The sequence below is a fragment of the Anarrhichthys ocellatus genome, unplaced genomic scaffold (assembly GCF_004355925.1).
Source record: "Anarrhichthys ocellatus isolate YVR2014 unplaced genomic scaffold, GSC_Weel_1.0 scaffold2, whole genome shotgun sequence".
Lineage (NCBI taxonomy): Eukaryota > Metazoa > Chordata > Actinopteri > Perciformes > Anarhichadidae > Anarrhichthys > Anarrhichthys ocellatus.
Genome location: NW_022280032.1, coordinates 467,396 through 481,656, shown reverse-complemented (window position 1 = coordinate 481,656; position 14,261 = coordinate 467,396). Strand labels below are relative to the sequence as shown.

The following is a 14,261-nucleotide window of genomic DNA, read 5'->3' as shown; positions in this document are numbered from 1 at the left end:
GGAACACTTCATCCTTCAGTTTATCACAAACATTCAACATCAACACAAAGGAATCTTGATTTTGTTTTGTCTTGTCTAAAGAGTAGGTGTGAGGAATGAATGGACCAAACATGTTGTGTATGAAGGACACACAGATGGTCAAACAGAAGAACCGGTGACAATTATGATATTTATTTTCGTATTCAGACAGATATTAATTTGTGTGATCCGTGTTTCTTCAGGCTGAGGCCATCCACGTCAACCCGCTGTACGTCCTGATCCCCACCACCCTCTGCACATCCTTCTCCTTCCTGCTGCCCGTGTCCAACCCGCCCAATGCTGTCGTGTTCGCCTACGGACACATCAGCATCGTGGACATGGTAAGCGCTGTCGCAGGAACACAGATGCAGGTTTAACGTTCTCCTTCGTGAAGTCTAAGCAGGCTGCAGAAACATTCATTCTAAAGTTCAGTGCTGCACGTTGACCCATGACTTCCGTGTCCGATCGCTGCTGCAGGTGAAGGCGGGGCTTGGCGTCAACGTGATCGGCGTCCTCCTTTAGCTCCTAGTTTTGGTTTTGCGGCACATTTCCCGTCTGGTTCAGTCTCCAACGAGCTCTGACGAAGCCACTTTGCATCCTCTACTCAAACCAGACCTGAGGGTGAATATTAGACTGAAATTCATCAGATGTTACCGTGGAGCCCACACTGTCACTACCTCAAGAAATATAATCAGATTTTTGGGAAAACCAACAAGGTATTTTAAGGAGAAGCAGACAGAACGGTCCAGTGTGTGTTTGAAGGATGTCAAACTGATTCATCAGAGAAAACAGGTTAAAAAGATAAAGAAGTGAATCACCACATCACCTGGAGATCCAGACAGAAGACAATGAATTCAAGGAACAACCGACTCTGGACGATGCTACACTATGATTGGCCAGTCTGCGTTGGAGGGGCGGGACTTAGCGAAGGGTCAGTTGGATGATCGTGTTGTTCTGTGTTTGCTGGATGTGGCAGCAGGCTGCTGTCTTCCTCAAATATAATAATAAACTGATATATATCGTCAGATGTGTTTACAGCTCGTTGCTGCAGTGGTCAAAGGAAATAACAGAACGTCTTTACAAAGGTACTTTGGATGACAGACTCCTTTTGTTTCTTCTTTTGGATTTACTTGAGTTGCTAATTTGGAAAACTTGAAACTTGAGTCTCTCTAACTGTAAATACAGTCTGAATGAGAAGGAATGAATGTACATAAATTGCAGGAATGTAGTTTTTGTACATACACTTGTACCTGCTCTCTAAGTACTCTGGTACAGTATAATTCCTGGACTGGGGTGTCCATAGCTGCAGAAGAAGTGAATCAAAATCCAGAAAAACAGAATAAAGCGTCAATAATTAAAAACATGAGGCTGTTTTAATGTGTATACACACACACACACACACACGTTTGTATGTGTTGCTCTGTATTTACAGTATTTACCAGAGAAACACTGACCTCTAGTGGCACAGCCTCTAAACACAAGTTATTTACATAAACTCTATAAATACACAGTATAAAAACAATACACCGAAATAAAACTAATTCTTCATTTAGTTCGTTTAGTTGAAACTGTTTCAGCCAACGTTATGCTCGTGTTTTTGCTCAGAATCAGAACCGTTTATTGCCATGGTATGTTGAACATGCAAGGAATTTGGCAATAAACGGTTCTGATTCTGATTGCTGTAGGTGTTTCTAATATTTTGTCCACCCTTGTTTATATAAGAAGACAAAATATAAGAGTTTCTAAAAAATGACAATTTTTAAAATACTTTTAAAGTAATAATTGTATATAATTTCTAAACCCTGCCCCCCAAAATAAATTATATAAATATTACCTTTGTTCACCTTTGTGTCATTATTTTTTGGTGTTTAAATGAAGGGATAAAGTGTATATTTCTCATGATATTCTCACTATGAGGCATATCTCTAAATGTTCTCTGTTCCAGCTCTCTAGGTAACTGTGAATTAAAACACGTTGCTTTCCCTTTCCAGTCAAAGATCGTCTATGTGAGATGGGGTATCAGTCAGAGGGTTAAAAGCTTCCCCACTACTGACCTGCAAAAGTGGGCGTTCGTCGGAGAAATTAGTGAACTTTGTTATTTTAAGGAAATTGTTTATCTTTGTGCACATTTGAATCTAGAAAAAATTGATTTAATGAAAATCTTAGAAGGAAAGTTTGACAATTTTGCAAATATACTTATTTGTGTTATTGGCAGAGACTTTGATGAGAACATCGTTACCAGCCGATTAGCATAGCTTAGCACGAAGAGTGGTGGTCTGACTCTTTTGGTAAAAAAATGTGAATCATTATTTGTTTTTTTACACCTTGGTCTTTGTGCTAAGCTACGCTAAGCTAGCTGTAGCTTCATGTTCATTGTACCGTTTGTCATAATATTGCTAAAAGGATTATAACCATGCAAACTGTCTTTATGCTCATTACTTATGTCACTCTGGTGGGAATGGGCTTCCATAGGCTTGTAGTCGTTTGCAGCCTACATTAACTCAGGTGACATATTTGTAGTTTCCATGAACATTTCCATTTTTTGTTACCTTATAGCCTCCGTCTACTCCATACATAAATATTGTACTTTTACTCCAATGCATTTATTTGAAAATTATAGCTGTTTACTTTTTACATGAAGAATTTATGAAATATGCTTTTTGATATGAAGTAGTACTATACTACGAATATACCCAGTGGTATACAAACTAAAAATGAATGAACCCACACCATTAAAATGCACTTGCATGTATTTTATTGTAATACAAACATAGTATAACATTCTATATTAATAATTATATAACACTTTGAATAGATGCATGATAAGCCCGTTTTAATACTTTAAGTACATTTTGCTCATAATACTTTTAATTAAGTAACAATTTGACTTCGAGACTTTTATTTTTGATGGAGTATTTATAGGCTGTGGTATTTATACTTTTACTCAAAGTATTTTTCCACCACTGGAAGACTCGCAGTGTTCCGCGAGCTTCGTGGTTTTAGAAACACAGACAGAGTGAGACCTCTCGCTGTTAGTTTCTTTCTCTATCTGCTGTTGCAGCCACAGGTTGCTCACCTGTGTGCTGGAGCGCTCGAGTCACACACAGAGAGCACGCGCGAGAGCTCCGTGCTGCAGCCAGTGGCGGCGGACGCGCGCTGCCATTCCAACACTCACATTCCCGGTGCGACGGAACGAAAGCGCACGCTGGCGACGAACCTCCGTGATATTAACCGTTGCTACTCTACTGGAAATTACGGACGTTTCTTCGCTGGGGTCGTGGTCTATAAAACACCGGAACGGGGGAGATACCGGAGGGGTCGGTAAAGCGCAGCTCCTTTAACGCCACGTCGACTAAAACAAACAAACTAAAACAGTTGGTTTTTTTCGGTTTGAACCGGACTTTTAACGCCGTGAACCATGCTGGACCCGTCCTCCAGCGAAGACACCGGCGGGGAGTCCGACCCAGAAGTTGTGCAGGAGACTCCGAGGAAACCAGCAGCCGGTCCGGCGGGGAAACGTGGGAACAACACCAGCAGCACCTGCAGCAACACCAGCAGCAGCAGCAGCCGGGCGCGCGGCCAGCGGCGTCAGTCCGCCGCACCTGGAGGTTCCCCCGGTAAAGGTGCTAAAGACAGCAAAGCTACAGGTGAAGAGGAGGAAGAGGAGGAGAGGAAGGAGCGCGAGCGGATCCAGAAGGAGGAAGAGCAGAGGAAAATTAAACTGCAGATTTACGTGTTCGTGCTGCGGTGCATAGCCTACCCGTTCAACGCCAAGCAGCCCACCGACATGGCCCGGCGGCAGCAGAAGGTGAGTCCAGAGCCGAAACAACACGCACCTGTTGGTGTCACGTGAAGGGACCTGCTAACCTCACCTCCTTTTACAATGTGTCACTTTAAAGCGTACTCTCTTACCTGACCTAATATTTCAAACAAACACGTTGAACATATTTGGAACCACAAAGAGCTGCTGATGAGTTCGGCATCTATTTGATCCGCCTCTTATTTCAAGAAAATAGTTTATTTTCTCTTCGACTCTCCCGGTGCCTTCACATCGTTGACGTAACGCAGCTGGGAGGACGACGGCCAACCGCGTGATCCTGAAATATGTCTTAAATAAGCGCGACATGTTGTATGAAATGAATGCCGAATTCAACATCCACTTGACTTGTTTAGTGTTCGGTGTTTCTCTCGATTGTGCTGTTTATTTGCTCGGTTCGCTTCATGTCAACCTTACACTGACAGACACCCTAAAGGAGGCTGGTATAGTAGTAAAGACATGTCGGGACCTGAGAGTATCCAGGTTTTAGCTCATGCATATGACCAAGTGACCAACCACCCAGTGACATCATAACTCACTCAAACCAGGCTATCCACACCCTTAAACCAGACATCGGGGTCAAATACCATCTCATTAAACCATCGCCATTACAAAAAATAATATGAACCCACTTCCTCTTCTAATCCACTTTGTTGATACTTACCAATGCAAACCCGAACAGCTCATGACGTCACATGTGATGGGTTTCCTGCAACATTAAAGTAGCTTCACTGGGGTTAATATAACACCTGTTGATTGAGAATCACTGCACTCAGTGAAGATGGATCTGTGTTTAAATAACCTTTATGATGTGTTCCTGCTGTGCTTGGAGGTCTGGACCTGCTCTCTCTCACCCATAAAAACCAGCCGAGAGAGAGAGAGGAGCCAGTTCCGACTGAAGAGCCCCCCCCCCCCCCCCCCCCCTCGGGAGCTTGTAATGAGCGTCTCGTGCTGTTTCATTCCAAATCTGCAGACGAGGCCTTTTCATCCCATGTGCGCGCGGTGAATGTTCCTCCGACAGAAGGCAGACGTGGGAGTTTATTTGTGCACAAGTATATAAGCATCCGAATATGAAACCCCCGTGTCACATTAATGAGGCAGCGCCCCCTCGAGATCCAGCAGGAGACACCAGCCCGTTCCCTGGATCTGTCTCTCCTGCTTCTCCCTGAGCGTAAAGTAAACGGGAGTGTGTGTTCACTAAAACACGAGAGGGGAGACATCGAATTCTTGTCTCGCGGAAGGAAGCGGACTTCCTCGTGCGCCAGCGCTCCCACGGTGGAAGAGGCGGCAGGAGGCGAGTTGCCAGTTTGAATCCCTCGACTCTCGCCCGGCAGACGGGTCTGGATCGATGTAACGCTCGGGATGAGCTTCATGGATTCATCTGCAGAGGAATGAACCAATCAGAGGACAGGCTGAGGCACGTCTGTTTGAATTAGTATTCACAGTAAAAGTATAACTCAATGAAGTGGATTCAATTAGTTCATGTCCGGTTCTGCTCCGTTCATGGATCGCTGCTCATACACCATCACCTGCATGTGCTTCATGTGTGAAGGTAGCTTCACTGTCTCAGTTACAGTGTGCTAATTCACTGACATCTCAGACCCCCTGAAAGCCTCGCATGCAACAATTATTCAACACTTACAGTTGTCACTAAAATGTCTTGGTTTAAAGCGTACTGATGCCCAGCAGTTTGCATTTCATTCATTTATTCACAGATGTGAATAGTGAGTGCGAGAGTCGATTTTCATCCATAAATGACAGCCAGCTTTGGATTGCCATAGAGTATTTCTCACACTGCCTCATATTGTTTCCGTATTATGGACTCTGTGGTACAGACTGTTTACTACTGGCAGCACTGGTACATTTACTCAACTTCTACTGTACTAAAGTACAACTCTGATGCTACTTTCTACTCTACGACATGTCAGAGGGAGACCTATTGGACATTTTACTTCACTACATTTATTTATAATGATACAATGTATAGTTATACATTTAATTAAACCACCCGGCATCATAGAAATGAATACCATTAGCTTTATTGCAGCCAGCTACAGATTTAATATGTTGCTGCATCAATAACATCAGTCTAATAGCCGCCGCAGACCTAAACTAGAGATGAAGATGTAGTCACTGTGCACGTTTAAAAATAGTCTGTGCACATAAACTTTGTTTCGTCTTGAATCCTGTCACTTTCCTCTGGAGGCGGAGTTAATGATGCGAGCTGGCGCTGAGCGTTGGCCCACGCACAGACTCGGCCTTCAGCGGGTTCACTGTGGGCCTCCATGATGCTCACTCCTCAGGCCTTCACCTCCCAGAACACTCCTGACTGATTACAGACCAAACACCCGGAGAGTTGATCTTCATGCAGTAAAACTAATCTGCTGCAACTTCTTTTGGATGTTTTTATGTAATGCATTTCTGATGTCACATAGTTAAGTTAGTAATCACGTGGCCTCTTTCTTCAACACACATCTGCTTTACTTTACAATAACTTCTGCTGATGAACGATTGATAAAACAATCTCGCCTCCAGTTCCATAAAGTAAGTGATCTGGAGCTTTCAGTCAAAAGTTTGAGGAACTTTGAAGCCGACACGGACAAGAAGTCCTGAGAGTTTGATCACAGCTGGACGAACTCCATCTGCTGATGAAGATCATGTGATTTGATCGAAAGCTAAAACGTTCATGATGGACTATTCTAAGGTTGGGCTTCCTCCTCTCAGGAGACTCCTTCATTTGTCTTAGTCGACAAAGATTTCTTCAGTTAATTAGTGATTATTTTTTTTTATGCTTTTGTCATTTTGAATGACTTATTTCCAAGAAGCTTCTCTGGTAAACTCAAGATTTAAAGCTTCAGAAGTGAAGCGAAAGAACAAGAGAACCCTGTTGTTGTTGTTGTTGTTGTGAGAACACCCTGGTACGAAACACACCGGTACCGTAGCTTCAGAGAGACTTCACTCTTTCTAACGACGTATTTTCACCGTCTTATACTTCAACACTTTTATAACAAAATGAGACTTTCTTGACGTGCAAAATCATCTTTTCAATTGACAAACAACAAATGTGTAATTCATGGCACAACTGGAATCCAATCATAATTGTCCTCGGGGGAGCCGTCCTTCCTTTAGAACATGTCTGACGGTTCAGGAGGAAGAAAAACAAACAAATCATTTATTTTGAACAGGAAGTAGAACAAGTGTCGGAGACATTATCCTCCTTCTGGTACTGAGGCTTTGCCCACTATTTTATAAACTGTTTTCATACACTTGTGTTGAACACGGTGAACAAAGGCTTTCTCAGAAGGCAGCAGCAGAGTTGGAGGCACCACCACATTCAAGAGCTTGGTATGAAATCATAAATTCCAGAAACTGCTCTGGTGTTTCTGAGAGTTTCCAAACCTGCGGCTCTTAGCTGCTGCTCAGTAGTTATTCATTACTTCCCCTCCAGCCACTGATGAGTTGTGTATCCTGTTTGCTGATTTAAACATTAACAGGTTCTCTGAGGGTAGCGTGGCGCTCGATATGAATCGCACTGACCGGAGAAACCACGACGTCTTTTGGGGGAAGTTTTGTAGAGAAACTGAAGCGGAGAAACCAGCCGTGCAACATCTCGTCTTTCCTTGTTTACATAGTTTAACTGTTGGACTGAATGTGCTTCAAGCTTCCTTTTTAAAGGATCTGGTGTCCCGTCAGTCGCTTCAAAAGAGCTCTCTGTTAATACTCGGCTCATCCGTCTGAGGCCCTTTAAAGTCTCCTGAGCTCTGGAGAGATCAGGAAAGTCCTAAAGGGTGAATGAGCACGCAATACTGTGGTCGTGTCTCAGAGGACCTTGGCTTCATGTTTGGTAAGGAGTCTGGTGTTGATGAATCGACCAGCTCTGTGAATCACAGGAGAGGAAGGAAACTCAAGCTTCACCCGAGGCCGTCTGGATAAAACAAAGGATGTTTATTTCCCAAAGAGCTCATTATTTATTCTAATACATAATTAACATGTCAAGCTGAATAAGCAGCCGATCAGAATCACCACACAGCCACAAATCTGACCCGTGCGAGAGGAGAAGTCAATAGTAATCTTGTTCTTCCTTATTTCTCTCCCCGTCTGTCGTAAAGTGAACAACGAGGATCTAGTTGAAGCTCCTCTATTGAGGCACAAGGGACGGATGTTCAACACGTTGGAGAGTTTGGCGCCTCAGCCGGTAGATTAACATCTTCACCGGCAGAGTGAAGCTAAGAAGGTTTAGCTGCCTCTCTGGTTCTCTGATCCACCGTGGAGAAGCCACTTTGCTCGGTTACTTCTCGGCGCTTTCTTTTCCTGCAGCGCTGCAGAACTTCCCGCCCGCCACCTGTTGTTGTGGACGAGGAGCTGCTGCTGAACGGTGAAACATTTATGTTGTTACCGCCGTCGACCTTGTGGACGATCGCATAGCTCAGCACTGAATATTCAATCTGCGCTGCGGCCTTGAGGCTTCTTTTAAAAAGAATCTGGTTAAAGAGTGGAGCAGCTAGTGGAGAATATTTCTGCATGTATTTCTTCCATGTACTCGTGTGTGAGATATTGTCCCTGGCAGTGAGAGGAAACTCCCACCTGTTGTGTTCTCTCGCCTGTCAAACATCGGAAGCCTCCCGTCTTCCCCCGGTGTTTGTTTCCAAGAGTGCCTGGCGAGCGGAGCAGGGAAACCATGAAGAAACCCCCTCCTGAAGGGGGGCCCACGCATCGCTCCCTGCACACATCTAATCCCCTGGCAGCTGTTTATTACACAAACACGATAAACACCACCTTCTGCTGATGTGGAGGCTCGTTTTTTATTTAAATTTTTTATTTCTGCGGGTTAGTGGGTGTGTTTTCTGGCTGCAGATTTGCTGGAGGCGACTTCCGTCCTCCTTTGTCATCGCTCCTTCCTCTGTCAGACTCCCTGAGACGGGGCTCTTCTCAGAGGGTTATGTAACCTCTCCTCCTCCTCTTCCTCCTCAGAAGTGAAAGGATGTCTCAGCAGGGCTCTAGCGGAGCAGGGAGCTCCGTCAACGGCATCAGACGGTCAGCTCAGCCCCGCGGCCAAAGACTCAAACTCTGCAGTCAGCTGAGCATCATAGTCGGGGCTCCACATTCACTTTTTGAGGCTCTAAATTTACCTTCAAGTTGTCCGCGCAAAAGTCCCGTGTACTGGTGAAAATGACAATAATGTGCATTTCAACATGTTGGCAAACGAAGGATTCAGACGAACAAACGGATGAACATAAACTGTGTCCATTTGTGTTTGTGCTTGGAACAAAGATGAAGCGGTTCTGGTCTTTAAAATGAAGTGATGACGGCTCAGAAAGAAAATCTTATTCGGTGGGTTTTGGATCTTTTGTACGTGAATGGAAACTTGTTGGCATAAAATAGTTCTTTGTCATCCTCACGCATGCTGTCCCAAAATCATTCCTACTTTTGGCCAAAGGAGTGATTTTACAGACTAGTTGATGACCGGTCAGCACCGGTTTACTTTCTATTCCTTTTTACACCATCCAGCCCGATGTAGGACGCTGAACAAACACTTTCCCAAAAGACAACCGGTCACACAGGCTGTGGAACTGAAAAAGTAAAACACAGGTTGCTTTGTCATCATCCTGGTGGTCGACACATGTGGACGCCCACGCCGTCCTTGTCTTATACATCTCTTTCTCTCTCGCTCTCTCTCTCTTTCTGTTGCTGTCGTCGTTGACCGGGAACCCGTGGGCGGGTCTTCCAGCTCAGCAGTTTGATTTGCCACATTGTGACGGATTACCACGCAAATCAGCTTGTTGTGCTGACCTCAGCACGTTAACGCTAAAGGTTGCACAGTTTCCAGGCGGAACTTTTTTACTTGTGAACTTTGATGCATGTTATGTGGAATCAATCTGTTTACCGTGTGTTAAGTACTACCGTGACGGTTCCGCACCAATACATGAACCGAGGTTTTGATATTGTTTTTGCTGCTGTGCAGCTGCAGAGAGCTCATTCAACTTGCAGCACCTTGTATTTTATTCACCGTGTTGGATTTCTGAGTCCAAATACAGCAGCGAATTATTTCTGTTCAATGCATGTCCTGCAGTAGAAATTCACCCGTGGACACCTGCACACTGCTGCTCGTGTGTGTGTGTGTGTGTGTTGTGTGTGTGTGTTCTGTAAAAATATAAAGTACTGATATGTATTAACAGTATAAAATATAAAGAGATCCGGTTAATATACAGACTATTGGTCTGAGCTACTTCTTGCTTCCCTGTTGAACAGCAACATTGGTTATTTTAAGATGTTTGGATGAACAGCGAGCAATACCTGCTTTTTATTTTCCTCCTCCCAAGTCATACACCCACAGGAGGAAGCCCAGAATGCATTGCAAAAACCTGTGTTTCTGAACAAGCACATACTCAAATCCCCCCCCCCTACACAAACCTCTAGCTGAGTAAAGTAAATTACAACAGAACATTGGCAGCGCACTGAACAACAAACTGATGACACATAGCAGCGTTTGATGATATGAGGGGGAGATCGGATTTAAGTGTGTGTGTGTGTGTGTGTGTGTGTGTGTGTGTGTGTCTGTGTCTGTGTGTCTGTGTCTGTATGGTTTGCTCTGCTTTTGGGACATGAAGTACTTTGTTAACGTGCTACACAGAGCTGCTGTTGACACCATAAGCACCTCGTGGTGAGATGTTAATAGAGGTGATGACTGTGGCGGCTCAAACGTTATTAACCGTCTGAACCACAAAGCAGATCCTCCCACATCTTTCTGGCTGTGCTTTGATTTTCACTGTGACATAAACTCCTGCTCCTCTATGGAAACAGGACCGTCATGGCTAGAAGTAGAGAGAACTAGAACATGTCCTTAGTGCAGACAAAATGTCATAAATAATAAAATAAAACAAAAGTTGAATTTCTTTGAAGCTTTTTGCAGCCTGAAGTTTTTGTCACGTGACTATTGGTCTGAGCCGAGTCAATCATGGCCTCATAGTCAGAATTTAATGTTTTGTACAGAATCTGATTAAAACAAAAGGTTTATTCAGGGCGAGATTTGATTTTATATTTATATTATGTTTTTGACGAAATATCACAATTTTAAGCTTAGTTTCGGTTTATTTATCTGACTGAAGCGTTCGTCACCATGATGTGTGCAAGAACCGTCGGAAAGATGAAAATCTGACGATTCTGATGGTGTAGTTCTGACGATTGTTTGAAGAAAACAGACTTTGTTTTGTGGTTCAGAATGTTAAAGGACTATCATTGTGTTATTGCAGGTGTACAACTTGTTGCTGTGAGTAACGCCTCACAGGTCACCTGCACGCCCCCTCATTCCAATTAGAGGACACATTTAATAAAAGAGTATTAAGCGTCGGTAAGTTGTAACGTTCATGATGTTTGATCGTGATCATTTCACAGCAATATAAAGTATATTCTAGAGTGAATTATGACCTTTTTAAATCCCTAACACGAGCTCTAAGCAGTTTTAAATGTGTGTTTTTATGAAGGTAACCACAATAGATGACTTTAACAAAATAAAAAGATAACACACTTACTTCAGAGCAGTTCATTCTGCTATAACAAAACAACAAAATGTCAGATATGGCTCAACGGTCGGCACCAACGGCAAAAAAAAAACAAGTGATCGGGGCATCTTCCTGCTGAGCCGTGACTCAAGACCGTGATACGACTGTGATCCGCTAATAACTGCAGGAAACACGCCTCAAACTCTCTGTTTCACAGTCATTGAGTTTCATAAAACAGGAAATTGGTTCCACATGTTTGTTTATAAATCTGATGAGAGGAGTGCTTATTTCTGTACAGAATTATACTCTTTAATCTACCGAGTTTAATGTACATGCAGGACAAATTGAGTTGATTCCAGATAATCCTGCTGGCCTGAGGCCTGTGCACAATGTGACAGATTCAACAGTGAACGAAGGCTTAGTCTGTAAATAAACGGCTTCAAACCGTTCTCTGTGGACGCTCTTCATTCATTCAGGTCTGTATTTTGGGTCCTTCAGGCAGCGGGGCCATGTCTCACACACGTATTCAGTCCTCTGGAGGCCGCTGGTGTTCCCGAGTCCTCGTGAGTAAATGGGTATTGACAGGTTGAGAGGCTCGCATGATGTCTCCGTGTGGCAGCCGGATCAGCCTGCGGTTCTGCTCGGTGCCTCTGGCGACTAATGAAGTCCCCCGAGGCGTCTCCGCACGCCGCCCGATTGTCGAGACTTTTCATTTTATTTTGTGCCTCCACGTTCTTGTGAAGTGAAGTGTGAATTCAAGAGTTTTTGTAAAGAGAAAGAGGTTGTTGAATACCAGCGCGGGGACTCTCGGTGCGTGTCATCTGTTTGTTTTGTTTTGACAGCACCTTTGGGACGATCTTGGTATTGAGTAATTGAGTTTAAAAAAAGAAAAGCAATCCCACGCCGGATGTCATGCGTTTGTCATTTCCACCTCCTCCTAACACTATCTAAAGATCCAGAGGCTGCTCACAGCTAAACCTGGAGAAGGATTCAATGGGTGTAATCCACTGATACAAGGAAAAAGAAAAGACCTAAGGTGTCCAGTAAATCCTATCTGACAGCTGATCTCTCTGTCTTCCATCAAAGGGAGGTTTTTATGTGTCGTTCAGTAAAACACATTCAAGAGTACATGAACAAGTCTTCAGCAGCCTTGGCTGGATGTTGAACACAGAGACGGCTTCGCTATTCGGAGCTCACTGGGACAAAGAATGTAGAAAGAAATAGAAACCCTTTTTATTGTCATATACACATACATGAAATTTGACCCATCCCTGTATATAGGGAGCAGTGGGCTGCCAATGACAGGTGCCCGGGGAGCCGGGGGTTCAGTGTCTTGCTCAGGGACACTACGACACGTGGCACATCCCAGTCGAGGATCGAACCGTTGACAACCCTCTTAAGCCAGTGAGCCACGGTCGCCCCCCAATGTGAAGTTTGTCCAGCAATCTAAGTCAATGGAAGGAAAAGTAGACACCGATTGGCCCGGAGGCGACGAGAACCGAGGCACAGACGTGTCTACGTTAGCTGAAAATGATCGCTTTCTTTTTTTAATCGGCTCCGTAAATGTACGGCGATGACGGAGATGACGGGGGAAGAAGAGATTAAAATGAGAAAAGAGCTGAAGCTCCTGGTGAGTTCTGAGATCAGTCGGTCTGACATGACCATGGAAATCAGATGCGAGTAGAAGGAACATTCAAACCAATGGAGCTGGACGGTCGGAGCAGAGGCCATTTTTATGTGTACCGTTGCCATTCCGACCGTTGTACCGGGCTAACTTCCTAATTCCACTTTGCTTTAATGCCGCAATAGTTAGAGGAAAAAACCCACAAAGAAACAGCTAGCTGGTGGCTAGCGGCAGCGCTGGGTCTGATGTTGCCCTCTTCACTCCCCGTAGCTCTGGAGAAGACAAGCTACCTAGCTACGGACACTCCGTTACACCAGTAATTGTGGGTAATGTAGGATCCAGTGTTTGTGAAGCTTGACCCCTGGTCGGGACTGAAATTTTGAGTACCTTCGCCTCTTCTGCGTCGATTCTGAATATTTTTTATTTTCTTATGTGTCCCAAGTACATCAACTCTAATGGTGAAATACTAAATCCCTGGAGTACTCTTTTGTGTTTTATCCCCCACATTTACAGTGTTTATAGTCAGATATTTGCTGTAAACATGTAAACATACATATTACTGGTTCTCTCTCTGTGTCGTTGTACTTTCCCGAGCAGTGGAGCGTGAGCGCTCACTCAGTCAGCTCAGTGTGATCCTCCTCATTTCTTTATTCTCTTGTATTTTACAGGAAGCTTCTCTATCACGTCGAGTGTAGAACTGGAGCTCCAGCAGTGCTGCAGCTATTCTTTTAATCGATTTTTCACTTTAGTGTTCAGTTATCAGCCCCCAAATGAGCAGAATTCAACTCCACACAAAACCTTAGATTTGTCTTTTTGTTTAAACTAAATGTTTCCATTGTAGGTCGAACATTCACAGAACATATACTGTCTTCGTAATCAGTCACTTCAGTGTGATTGGCGATAATAAGCACCAGCCCTGTATGTTTCTATTGTTCCTTTGTGTTCTCATGAAGCATTGATTAAGTGGAGGTACTGTGAAGCACAAAGGCTCTGCAGATCTGAAATTGAAATTGATTGCAAATACAAAAGGTGTCGTTTTCAGTTTTCTTTTCATAGCTGAACCATTCAGACCGAAGTCACTTGTGACTGAATTGCTCCCTCGGGGCCGCACACTCGTTCTGTTTTCAACCTCTGAATTATCGTCCTATTTGTCTGTCATCAGATAATGTCAAATTATTCCCCATCTGGAGCTGTAGCCTTCAGTCTGTTATAGCTGTACCTACTCGTCCTAGTGGGGGGGAGACAGGTTATCAATCACAGGCGGCAACCTCCGGTTCTGAAAAGTGAAGTCAAAGCTTCATGT

The 14,261-nt window shown here is 44.0% G+C and overlaps 2 protein-coding genes across 3 annotated transcripts in view; both read left to right on the top strand.

Moving 5' to 3' along the window:
* The window catches only part of slc13a1 (solute carrier family 13 member 1), a 7,800-nt gene extending 7,008 nt beyond the window's left edge, over positions 1-792 (top strand). For both annotated transcript variants that reach the window (XM_031868188.1, XM_031868197.1), the window contains exons 4-5: positions 222-359; positions 496-792. In XM_031868188.1, the coding sequence (XP_031724048.1) occupies positions 222-359; positions 496-540 (183 nt within the window). In that variant the 3' untranslated portion in view covers positions 541-792. The remainder of the gene's footprint in view (positions 1-221; positions 360-495) is intronic.
* Positions 793-3,078: 2,286 nt separating this feature from the next.
* The window catches only part of cadps2 (Ca++-dependent secretion activator 2), a 109,950-nt gene continuing 98,767 nt past the window's right edge, over positions 3,079-14,261 (top strand). The window contains exon 1 of the mRNA XM_031856931.1: positions 3,079-3,856. Within this exon, the coding sequence (XP_031712791.1) occupies positions 3,437-3,856 (420 nt within the window). The 5' untranslated portion in view covers positions 3,079-3,436. The remainder of the gene's footprint in view (positions 3,857-14,261) is intronic.